The sequence below is a fragment of the Ammodytes marinus genome (assembly GCF_949987685.1).
Source record: "Ammodytes marinus genome assembly, chromosome: 4".
Taxonomy (NCBI): Eukaryota; Metazoa; Chordata; class Actinopteri; order Uranoscopiformes; family Ammodytidae; genus Ammodytes; species Ammodytes marinus.
In genome coordinates, this window is record NC_137233.1 from 11,508,096 (window position 1) to 11,521,280 (window position 13,185).

At 40.4% G+C, this 13,185-nt stretch overlaps 1 protein-coding gene across 1 annotated transcript; it reads right to left on the minus strand.

Moving 5' to 3' along the window:
- Nucleotides 1-4,952: 4,952 nt before the first annotated feature.
- ilrun (inflammation and lipid regulator with UBA-like and NBR1-like domains) lies at nt 4,953-13,000 on the minus strand. Its single transcript, XM_080025715.1, has 5 exons — nt 12,747-13,000; nt 10,297-10,451; nt 9,948-10,145; nt 8,978-9,282; nt 4,953-7,839 (listed from the first exon to the last, which is right to left on the minus strand). Exons 1-5 carry the CDS (start codon nt 12,902-12,904, stop codon nt 7,804-7,806), a joined length of 852 nt encoding a protein of 283 aa, XP_079881841.1. The 5' UTR covers nt 12,905-13,000; the 3' UTR covers nt 4,953-7,803.
- Nucleotides 13,001-13,185: the final 185 nt, after the last annotated feature.

Sequence of the window (13,185 nt, forward strand, 5' to 3'; positions counted from 1 at the left end):
GTGGATCATATTTCTTATTCCAGAGGATAGCTCCACCCCCGGGTATCCTACCTCGGATGATTTTAGTAGTTAGATCAGTAGTAGATTCCCCTACCCCATAAAATTCATTATGTAATGCATTTAGATCTTCCAAATCCTGTTTGGCTAAGAAAGTCTCTTGAACACACAAAACATCACAGAACCCAAGAAGTTCATCAACGATAAGACGACGTGACCTATCCCCTGGACTGTGTCCAAGACGGTGGCCACGCACATTATACGACCCAACTCAAAACTTCATGATAGTGATTTGTTTTCTACACAGACTGCTCATGATTCACTTATATGTTCATTCGGCTGCTAAATGCTACACTGTGTTCATACGCTTGAGGCTAACTGTGGCGGTCTGCCGCCCTGTGGCTAACAGGTTAGTGCACAGTGGGTTTTTTGAGTAAACAGCTGCCTGCTGTGGCTTTATATGCAAACAGCGGTGATGAGAGCCTGGAGAGTGAACCCAAAACAAAGCTGAAAGATGCTAAAAGCCACAAAGAGGCGTGGGGAGCTGCAGTTTAGTTATTATATATGTTGGTTAAGCTGACGCCTTTCATACACACGTGTGATATTTTGTTAAAAGAAAAAAATACTGCGTCTTTCTTATATTATCAATAAGGAAGGGCATAGAGATGCCTCAAAACAAGGTTTGCCTTATTTATAATTATTCTTCTGACATTAAGAAACACTCCGACATAGAGCTACAGTCAGGGCTGTAAAGTATATATTGAAGGACTTGCTCCTAAAACTAACTGTCATAGAGTTTAAAGATGAGACAGGTACAGTATATGTTGTTACATACTGTATGTCGAGGTTTTTGTTTGAATGCAGTGCACCACTTAAGAACATTTGCTGCAGCTGGAGACACTCCGCCGACTGTTAATGAAAAAATGTCCATCAGGTTTGTGTGCTGGGCTGCACCTGTGTGGCTGACGGTGCCAAACTTGATCATTTATTCAGTTTCACGTTACCCGATCGGTTGATATTTTCCACGACATGCACACAAGAATTGACACGTCCAGAAAACACAGACATTTGTATTGTGTTTCCTGATAGCCAACCCCAATGCCACAGGCTCTTATGCCAGATACCACTGCTGTTCTTTTGACAACGAACTACCAGGAGATTTCCTCTTTGATAGCCTCTTGTTGGAACTGAAAGTGGAAAAACAGGATAGGTGAAGAGCTTGATAACTCTTTTTGTGGGATTCAGAGAGAGAGAGAGAGAAAACAGAACAGGTCTTTGATGTCAAATGGATCCAATCCAAAGTACACAGACAAAGTGGTGAGTGAGCAGCAATTTTGCCAAGTTTAATATGAAACGGGTATAGACCTCTTTATTTTGTTGCATTAAGACACCCAACCGTTCGGCTACTACTTACTACAAGAGGATCACTGACCTGAAGGCTACATTTTATAAATATACTGATTATTGATTATTGAACATTCACAGAAGAATTTTTTTTAGCTGGATTAAGGATAAACTTGATAAGGTATTTAAATTTAGTAAAATACAGAAGAGGTTAGTCATTTACTATTTACTACTATATCATGAAAGAAAAAAGAAAAACCAAAAATATTTTGCATTTCATTAAACTAACATAATGGGCTGAATATTAATAGTAAATATTAATCTTTGTGCTACTGGTAATCCCACACATTTCTAAACACTGCTTTGTCAATATTGAGTCACAACTATACCTGTGAATTAATCAACCTCTTCTTAAACATATTTCACATTGTACAGTTTTCTTCATGTGCGATACTTAAAGCATCAACATTTGTTTTATAGCCACTTGTGGGGCAGTGTAAGAAGCTGTACACATTACACTGGCATATTATTATCTTGTTAGCATACATTTGCTTATTTACACAGCCAGAACTAGACACTAATTATCTTTGATAGTTGTGTTTCTAGCCACCTGACAGACATATGTTTAATATTCACTCTCCTTGAAGCTCCATTTTGGTCTCCTCCAACTCCTGAAAATGTTTTAAATAATAATTTGTCTTTGTAGCTTCTAAATGTGCAGTAAAACATTGACTATAGCTCAATGTTTTACTAGGTGCTTTAATGACTTTCCACAACGTTATGCTTCCACTCTGCTATACGTATCAGACGGATATGTATTTTATTCAACTATAATTACACAACAGTTGTGAATGTTTACCTTCGAAGATAACGATTTTACAGACAAAAACTCATAACATGAGATATGAGTTGCCTTGCTTAAGAGGCTATAGATTGCTACTGGGGTCTGGGGAGTATATAAAACCGTAAAACTATGGCACCTGGACCAGTTACAACATAAACATTTGGTTTATGGCTCCAGACTACTCCAGCTTTTATGAAAGGTCTTCTACTTCTGATATGTTTTGATGCAAATTATTCTGCGCTTTCTTTCCATCTGTCATGCAGATTGTCTCTCCTCTGGGTTCTGAAGGCTCTGAGTTTGACTTGCGTTGGGTCTTGGTTTATGATGCCCACAGCGTTCCCCACCCAGACAAATAAAATCCCTAATCTAATCACATTGATACTTCCGAGGCAGTAGGGACTCTATCAACCAGATGGCGTATGGAAACACACACCGCTTCCTGTCTCCGACACTCACGGCACCACTTAACCCTTCAGCCTCTTTTTTTTTGCATTGTCCCTTTAAACACTTCAAATGAAATCTTTCTGATGTTCAGTAAATAAATATAATGTCAATGTTGTGTCGTGATGCATGTGTTTGGTGAGTCTTTGTTTGTTGTGCATTGCTGCTGGGGGCAAGACATTATGGAGAGGTTCATTTGAATGTCCCAGATAAGGATCAGAGGAAGAGATTTTAAAATTGAACATTTCAGTTTAAGGGTTTCCCCAAAGTTCTCCATAATAGTCTTTCTTCAATTTGAAACCACCTGAATGTGAATAAGACAAATACAGTATATACTTTCATCTTTGAGTTTTTTATGGCTTTTTTTAAAACCCATACTTGCAATCATCTTCTCTCCACATTACACACAATATATTATATTTTGCTTCCACAAGCCAGAAAACACTGTCAGCATCACCTGTGCTTCATTCCTTCACATGTGCGCTCTGGAAGCCGCAGAGGTGAAAGGCCTGTTTGACTTGATACAAAATGATACGCAGTTATCCGTCATTAATAAAACAAACCTGTGTTGACTCAAGGGCTATGAGAGAACAGAGATATGATAGGAGGTCTGGAGCATCCATGCTGAGGCAAAAGTCAATATTTGCCATCAGAGTCCATGTCACACGATGTCTACACAAGCACCGTTCAAATAATTGCCTCGGTGCTCGCCACCTGCATGCACATGGATCAAGTAACTAACTTTAGTTTAAATAAAGAGGTGTGATGTTTTAACAAGGAAGGATTTTTTTTTTAAGGTTAGTTTTCTTCTAGTGAAGTGCACTCAAACCAACAAAATAGCCAACGAATATTTGTGCAAAATCCAATCATGTTGAAGCTGAGATGAGCTGTAAAGGGCGTGTAGAGAGAAGACAACTTTCCCCGGGCTACAGGCAGCAGACACGCGTGAACATTTTTGTTGCACACTTTTTTAGGCAATCCACAAACGTAAAGAGAGCACCAGTACACTGACACTAAACAAACAAAAATAATTTGAATATTAGGAAATGAGCTTGTATTTTATTTGCTACACTAGGTTGTAGAAAGGTAATGTGTATCAGATGTAAAAGGCTGATACCTGATACTGTTTGTTCAATCCTCTCAGAGAAGTTTGGAAATTAAAAAAGAAAAAAAGAAGAAAAAAAAAACTGACAACCCTGTCTGTTTATTCTGTCATTCCTCCTGCCAAGGACCACACTGTTCATTATCCAACAATAGGAACCGCTGTACAAGTACATTATGTTTCAAGTTCTTAATTATCTTTTTAATTTTCATCGCACGCTATCAGCAACACGACCAAGGCCTACTGTAGGCTACATTGGCACGGCTATTTCTCTATTCTAGATTTATTTCTAAATGATTTCCTGAAAACATTCCTTTAAGTCTCTTTTTGTAAAATGCGGCAGTTGTGACCAGTTCCTGTCCTTCCCCTGATGAGTGAACCAAAATGAACAATACTTTTACCCACACTTTCACATTGTATGCCATTTAATACTTCTACTCCCCCTACATCTCAGATAATATATCCCATATTGTATCTTTTACACTTCATTTGACAGCTGACAACTAATCCCATACCCTTTCTGTCCAATGAAAACCATGTATCGGGCTACATATGGTGATTTTGAATGTGAATGTTTCTGATAAACCAAAGGATTAATTGTTCCTTTATGGGCAGAGAACAATGGATTATGTTTTGTCACAAAGCTACAGACAGGGCATTTTTTCAGAGGTCATGAAAGGTGGACTTTTTAGGGACGTGACAGCGAGACAATAATGCTATCAGTTCTGTGAGGCTGTAGCCTACATTGAGCTAAATGCTAAATGTGCTAATATGCTGGATCTGATGAACATCTGAGGCTGATGGCAATGTCATCAGCAGGTATTTGATCCTAAAACAAAATGTGGACCTGAAGATGGTGTTAGTCTAGATGTAGGCCTACATTAAAAGGGATCATCAAAAATATCTCAACTCATCCTAAGGGGGGAAGTTAAATGTCTGAGATTCAACCAATAGTTGTTGGTGTTGGAGATCACCCTGGGATCACAAAGTGATTAGGATCCATCATCTGAGAACCATGAATATCTGCACAACATGTTGTGCCAATCTACACCAGGGATATACTTGCCAAAACCCACAGCAATCTATTTTCAAGATTTGATAAGACATTTCACTTAAAATGTCAGGGAGAAGTGAAAATACAGAAAAACAATAGGTGAGGCTGGTATTTGGCCACCTCAAACAATAATAATAATAATAGACAACTTTCTTATTGTTTCAGTGTTAATTTAATCATACAAATGCTTAATTATAGATACAGGAGAAGAAAAAAAAACGCTTTATTTTGACAGTTTGTCTTCAGATAAATGTGCTATTTTTAGGACTACCGGTATGTAAACTTTCATCTCATCCACTCACCCATCTCAAATCTGTACATAGTCGCAAACTAAAACTAGAGAAGGAATCCAGCAATATTCAGAAATTCTCACCTTTTTCTCTTTATCACACACACACACGCACACAAACACTTATAAGGAACCAAACACACACACACACAATAAGAAAGGACTGACGTGAGTAAAAGAAGCAATGCTGAACTGTGTATACTGTTTGGGAGGAGGACTCTCGGTTGACTCTCAAAACAAATACAGATGCTCTGCAACACAAAATGCTGGTGAATTTTACAGACGGGTGCACGTAATCCTAGACGCAATGAACTGTGACTATTATAGATAACATGTAGGCGTTGAGAATTACAACTCAAATGGGAAAACCATAATACAAATGATTGTTTCTGAGAATTCAATTGTAACATTATCACAGAATCGAAGACTTTTCCCATTTTATTCTTAAACCAAGAAAAATACACAATGAACACATAGCAAAGGTGAAATTATATATATATATATAAAAAAGTGATAGCAGACGGACTGTGTAACTCAATCACCCATTATGCAAAACCTACAGTAAGTATGTGAACAACATGAACCAGTTTTCTTATATTTGTTTTATGATCAGGCAATGGTGCAGTGATGTGATCTAATGTTTTAAAGGTGCATGGTAAACACGATGCGATCAAACCTTAAAGCTATGAAGAACATAGGCCTTGAGTGGAAAAGAAACAAAAAGAAGTAAAAAAAAACTAAACAATTAAACTTTCTTGAAAAGGCTGGTATCACAATCCACAATAAACACCACTTTTTCCCTCATCAGAAGTGGTGGACAGATTTGTGCAAATAGCAGTAACAGAACATCAGTGCTAAAAATCCTGATGCAAACCATTAATATCCATATTCAAACAGTCTCACTATGAATCAAACTAAAACTTATCACGTTTTCTCTTCTACAATGTAGGCTACTACTACTCAGCATGATGTCAAGTCAAGTGTAACTTGGTCGGCTGATTTTTTAGCACCACCTGCTGGCTGTAAAATGGGACCTCTGCAGTGCACACAATAACAAGACAGCAAATAAATAACATCAGGGCAATTAGTGAGTCAGTTCATCCAAAACGGTGCAGAATCATTCCACAATACTTCAGAGGTATGCGCCCAGTAAAGCTCTCTCCATATTGATGTGTTTGTGAAAAAGACACGTCATCCTTTGCTCAAGTAGTATACACCATTTTGTCAATTAAATCCAAAGAGGAACCAAACCATACACACACACACATACTGTAGACATGAACCCAAACAACTCATCAGGCAACATAGATTTAGATGGCTTTTTAAACCCTTCTTCACACCTCACTTGCTCAAAATTCACTCGAATCCTTTTAGCGCTTCAGCATCTATTTAAAGCGAAAACCCACACTTAGAAAAAAACACATCCCATGGAATCTAGATGTGTAACCTGCAAACAGTGTGGCCTTAGTGACAGAACAGATCAGCGTCTTGGTTCTCTGGAGTTGATCTTTGGGAGAGACAGGGTTCCTACACAGGGAAGGTGCATATTCTTTGCTGAAGGTTATTCGCCGGAATCTTTGAATTTGAATATGTGGTGTTCAAAATTTCTTCTTTACGGCATGGATTTATTTACGACCTTGGCCACAGAGACAGTGGACTCCCGAGTGTTACGTTATTTTGTGAAGAAAAGGGTCTAATAAGTCAATCTTCAGATGTTTCTGTTTGTTATTGACTTGAGAAATAAATGTAATTCAAAGACATGGTGGTTTTTCTAAAAAGTTGAGCCAACTGGTCTTTTCTATAAATAGATCACAAGCTGTTTGAACCGTTCATGCAACTTAATAAAGAAAACCACATGAGATTTGAATTTGTGGCAGAGTATGAGTTTCCGTATTTTTCCAGTTCTCAATCCGAATAGCCAATTAAAAAGATACAGAAGTGTCTGAAACTCAAACAAAAAATGCTCCTCGGCAGTCAAAGTCTGATAGTCAAGATGATTCAACCTTAAGATAATGACTGTTTTACTGTATTTTTTTCCTCACACAGCCACATCTGTAATAATCCAATGATGTGAATCCAGTCCACATAGCATCCATCCCATATAACGTGAATGCTGCATAGGCGCATAGATTTAGCCAACAAATAGTCTCACTTTCAAGTTTTATCGACTGTGACCAATAATCTGGTATAACTGGTCGTACCAATTTGTTTTCTTGTAAATAATCCCTACTCTCCAAAAAAAAAAAAAAAAAGGATTACACTTTTTTCCCCATCTAAAAAAAACACTCTCCAAGGCTTCACAATTATCCATGACAAAATGACTTATGTACTATTTTCAAAATATTTCCAGACCTGCGTAGGAACCCCGAAAAGACATAGCGTTTAACTGACCACAGGAGTACCAATTTGTTTGCAGGTTGTTTAGGGTTCATTTTCCCTTAAATTAGGCCTGTTTACAGTGGGAATAAAAAAAGGAGTTTTTTTAAGGGAATTTATAGCACTCTTAGATGAACATTCACACATGCGAATCCGGGTGTTGATGTCAGGTGGGATTTTTAAATGGTAGCGTACGTAATCCATCGGCACGCTGTAGTTTGTCCTTGCGTGGAAAGGGCCATGAGGTTAGGGAGAGGGTTGTCATGAGTCAATAGAAAACAACTGTTCCTCCCCCTCCCTCCGACACCTCTGCATGGTGTGAGCTCATCACCATGTGGGGAGGGGGTCTTTGTCTTCTAGCTCTGCCCAAATGGATAGGGTCCGTGAATACCCTGGGGAGAAAAAATGAGAGAAAGGGTATTACAATCAAAACAGAGTTTAAGGTGGAGTCAGATATTTTGGAGCATGCTTGTTGTAAAAATAGGTAAATATCTCCTTACGAAAGATCTACCTGTCGGTACTGTGATTCATCTGATGTTAATACACAGCCTAGGCTCTGTGGACAGGCATGTAAACAAAGGATATGTAAAGAAAGGGGGCCCATGCCCACCGTGGCTAGCCACATGCCTGTTCGTAGAGCTAGGCAGTGTAACATTAAAACATTTTTCCAGTACACACACAGTGCCGACAGGCAGCGGATCGTGAAGAGACATTCACTGATTTTGACAACAAGCGTTCTCCAGAATTGCTGAAACCACCTTAAAAGCATTACCAAGCTATTTAAGATAACACCCCTATGTTCTGCTATCAAAGCTTTCAAGGTGGTAAAAAAAACAGCAGTACGTAGCTCTGTAAATGTCCTTTTGAATAAGTGCCTCATTTAAATGCCCTGACCAGGCAATAAAGCTAAGTGGTTCTCAACAGTCCAGTTTAACCACCCATGAGTGGCTAATGGGCAAACCTGTGAATCAAGGCTTGGCTATGACAGGTATGAGCTGATTATACTGTATAACAATTGATGTAGCCCCACCTGAATGAATAAGGTGATACAAATGGTAATGAGTTGTTACCATAACAGGTTGAAGCAGTGATTTCCATCAACAGAAACCTAATTGAGAGAAGCTACGTTTGTAGTCGCAATGCATTCGCATTTTAAATATGCACAACTTATAGCACTACTCACGTGGAGGGTTGCAAAATACTTCTTCATCACATCCTTTATAGGACATTACATCTTCACATAAAAGAAGCAGCACTTTTCCTGTTCCTATAATCTGTCCAGTGAGACCTCTCTCACAACAACTTCTGACCAATGCGTGAAAACTGCTATGGGTATGAATTTATACCCCAAAGGTGAAAGGGATTTGTTTTTTCACGTGTGTGTATTTGAAAGACCTTGTATGTGTATATGAGAAATATTTATATATTATTAATATTTTGATGCTTTGACTACTCGTGCCCATCTCTTATGTTGTGATGTGGGCTCAAAGAGGTAGTGGTGCAAAACCCCTTAATTTGTTCCGTACATACCTGACCATAAGTCACCACAGAAAGATTGGTTTGGAGACCATTCGACGCTCTATTTACAGCATTATGAGACAGTCCGTTTTGATCTTGCTGGATTTGCTCTTGCGTGGGTTCCCATGCTCCGGCAGGGTCTGTGAAGCTGTTGTCGCTGGCGTCATGCTTGTTCTTCTGTGGTGAGGCGAAGGGGTTGAAGTCTCCCTCCACGTTGCGCTGCGGCTGGGTGTTGAACTCCGTCTCGAAGGAGGACAGCTGCTGGGTGACGCCGAGGAGACCGCCAACCTCTACACTAAGAATCACCCAGATCACATCTGTGGAGAAAAGAGATGCGTTCAAACCATGGGTTGATGATATAATATGACAGAGTCCATTTTTTTGGTTTACTTCTGTGTGAAATCACATCGATGTCAATGTAATGTTTTTGGTTAAAAAACAAACAAACAAACAAGCAAAATTAAAGACTTCAGTTCAGAGAAAGTTTGATGAAAAGAGAGTTCACAAGATGAAAAGAATAATTAAGATAAATGTTAGTTGCAATGTTAAAGGTGGAGTCAGCGATTCTGGAGAATGTGTCTTGTCAAAATCGCTATTTGTCAAAATCAGTGAATATCTCCTCATGATCCGCTACCTTTCCGTACTACATGTGCGCTGAAGAAAAAAATTCCAGTTAATACCAAGCCTATGCTCTGTCAACGATCATGTTGCTAGCTACAATGGGCCCCTTTTTCATACCCTTTGCTTGCATAGCAGATACAGAGCATAGGATTGGTATTAACTGGATTGTTTTCTTCCAGCGCACACGCAGTACAGGATAGAGGATTGAGAGGAACTATTTACTGTTTTGACAAAAAGTGATTTTGACAACAAGCGCTCTCCCGAATCGCTTAATCCACCTTTAATGGAATAATAATAATTGAAATAAATCCTAATAAAAAGGCCTTATTAGAAACACATCAAATCTCTGGTGATTGCCTACCTCCATAGAATAATCCAGTGGCTGTACACATCCTCCACTGGCCCTGGTACATGCCGGGAGTTGTGGGACTTCGCATCTGCACACTCACATCGGATATTTCCTGGGGTTCTAGTGACTTTACCATAACATGGTTTACATGCCCAAACTGATCCCCACCAATGTACTTGAGACAAACCCCAGGCGGCCACGACTCTGCACCTATAACACAGAGAGATGTGTGCAGTGAAAACACAGATCAACAACAACACAGTGACGGTTTCCCCCCGGTTCATATTACAAACAGAATCAGAAAGGCTACTTGTAAAAAACAATAAATAAGCATACGTGAATGTAGTAAGATGCTCCAAACCTGTGTTTTGTATTCTCCACGTTTTTATGAACGGTGTATCTGGGGGAACTGACTCTCCTTCCCCAATTGTCACATCTTCAACAAAGGACATGGATGGCGTGTTGACATTGGGACTTTCAAAGTCATAATATGCACCGATAGCAGCCTGCAGGTTCCTGTTCCAACACAAAAGCATGAGCAGGTTAGTTATCATGACTCAACTTTTAACAAGACCCTTCTTTTAACAAGACCTTTCCCGCCTGGTTAACATCCATGTCTATCAAACTCCTCACATCCGGTTTGTAACGCGGACTTTTTAAACATAACGGCCTCTGCACACATCCTGCGTCTACCTCTGGAGCGCGTCGCCTTACCTTACTGCTGCGTCTCTCTGACTTTTCTCGGACACACATGGAACGTCTCAGCAGCTGCTGCTGCTGCAGCGTGCTTCTAAAAGCCCTATCTTTCTACATAGACTTTTCATAGATAATTCCCATTAAAAATGAAGTTCTTTCGTGTCATTTATGATGCATATGATTTATATTGAGTTTAATATTGAGTCTGGACAGTAATCCGTGCGCCCCATTGCCTTTTTATTTTATTTTATTTTTTTACACATTTTCGCTTGTTGGAAGTTTTATTTTGAAAGGGACACACCAGGAAATGGTGAAACTACAGCGAAAGCTGCCGGTATGAAGTCAATATGACTCTCAGCAGAGTATTTCTCTATCAGTTAAAGCAGAGAGACAAGAGAGAGAGGCGCGGCTCTCAGAAAAAAATAGGCGAGCCTCCTGAGGTAAAGGGGACCGTCGCTGCAGACGTGCCTCCGACGCGCATCAGCAGTGCGTCTGAAGGCCAGGACACACCGGCCCGATAATCGCCATCGTAGAGTCGGGAGGGCTCGGAGACACGAATCTGTTTGGCGTGTGCCGTGAAATCGGTCGACGTTGATGTCGTCGGGCTTCTTTTGAGCAGTCTTTCAGTGGACAGTCTTTCAGTTGAAGCAATTTGATTTGTGGAGGGCTAGCGAATCAGTGAAGCCCGGAAGTGAGGCGGGTAGCACAAACAGCTAACAACAGTTAGCCATCGTTTTAATATGTTTGTTTGTTTTTCGTTCAGCGAGTACTCACATGCTTCAACCCTTGTTGACTGCTCGACACCATGCTCGACACTCTCTGCTAAAAATGGTGCTCTTTATGGTCCATAAATATAAATACGTATTTCTATCTATGTTTAAGGTCTAGAGAGCCGTCCCATCATTTCCGGCTTCTGTATTTTTTCGGGCCACAATACAGATTAGCGCCGTCTGCTGTTATGGAGCCATTACGTCCCGCGCAAGCGCAGAGCGTACGGAAAGGCAACAGTCGGTTTGGTGTGTTCTTTGCACTTTTTCGGCCGCGACGGGAAGACTGGAGCTCCCTGAATCGGCAGTCACCATTTTCGGGTAGTCGGACTGGTGTGTCCTGGCCTTGAGGTTGGATGTGTGCCCGCTCTAGGTTGATTACACGGTCAGTGACAAAAAGTCAGACGCAGACGCAAGGTAGACGCGCAGTAGAGGTAGGATGTGTGCAGAGGCCGTAAGTTTCCAGTCACCAAGCCCAAGTTGAAGTAAGCCTGGAGGCATTGCTGCTGACATCTTCAGGGTTTACTTTTTTCAGACTTGACAAAGTCATGATTGTGCTCATGATGATTTACCTTCAAATGTTCCTGAGACTGATGTGATGGAATGTGAGAGGCATCTGTAAATTATTTTAAAAAGATACGCTTCTAATTATTTGGTGTTTCTTTTGCAATATCTCCCCATGTCTTAGCACCTTTAAGACTTTTAAAATATTGATTTTTAGAATAATTAACTACCAATAAAGGCCATATTATTAGATTGACTTATTCAATGCCTTTTAACACGTGTTAAAGGGACTGTAGTGTCATTGCTTTAAAAAACAAGATGTGATAACAGGTATCCATCATTGATTAATTAAAAAAGCTTGATGAGGGGGAAACAGAGGTTTTGATCAGTTGGACCACTTGTTGTCAGCAAGTTGATTGATCACGACTGATAACGTCACCAGACTAACGTGAAGTGTCTAGCGCTGCCCTGAGTTGTGGCTTTTCCCAAAGACGAGCAGCACGAGTTGAACAGACTTCGAAATATATTACGTAATCAGGCAGATTATTTACACCGAGAGCTACCCTGTGCGTAAATTACCCTTATTTTCTCTATTGTTCACCTGTTTATAAGTAACCGCGACGACGAACTTTACCGTATCACTTCCGTTTTCCCCCGTATCGATAGCTAGGAGTTAACTTACTAACTGCCATTCCCTGTGAATGAGTGGTGAAACGGCTAAGCAACACGAACTTTTATTTTCTATTTTTCAGCATTTTAATGTATGTTAACCAGCTAATTATTCTGATAGATTAGCGTCATGTTGCTGTCCGCCAACAGGCCTTAAACGCATCCCCGGACTCACCAGTTGGTCATGTCCAGGAAGAAGGCGCAGCCGGCTGGGTTGAGCTGAAATCCCAGCAGCCTCTGAAACTCCGAAATGAGGACGTCCTTGTCCGTGGTGCCCATGCAGCTGAATTTCTGCATGAGCTCCGCGTCCACGTCCATGTCCGTGCCCTCCATGGGTGGTGGGTGGTGCGGGCAGAGGGGGTCCTCTCTCTCAGTTTAGTCCGAGGCCTTGTCCAGCCATAACAACCAGCTCAACAACAACAACCGCCAGTGCGCATGGCACGACCAGGGGGACGATGTTTGACGTTGCAACCAAACAGCCTTCGCCAATCACGTAGTAGGCGTCGACGTCATCTGTTGCTATTTGCAGCCTCCTTTTCATTGGTTTATCAATGGATCAAAGCTGCTCATTTTGCTGCTCAAAACCAGAAATATCACAAGGTTAATATTAGATA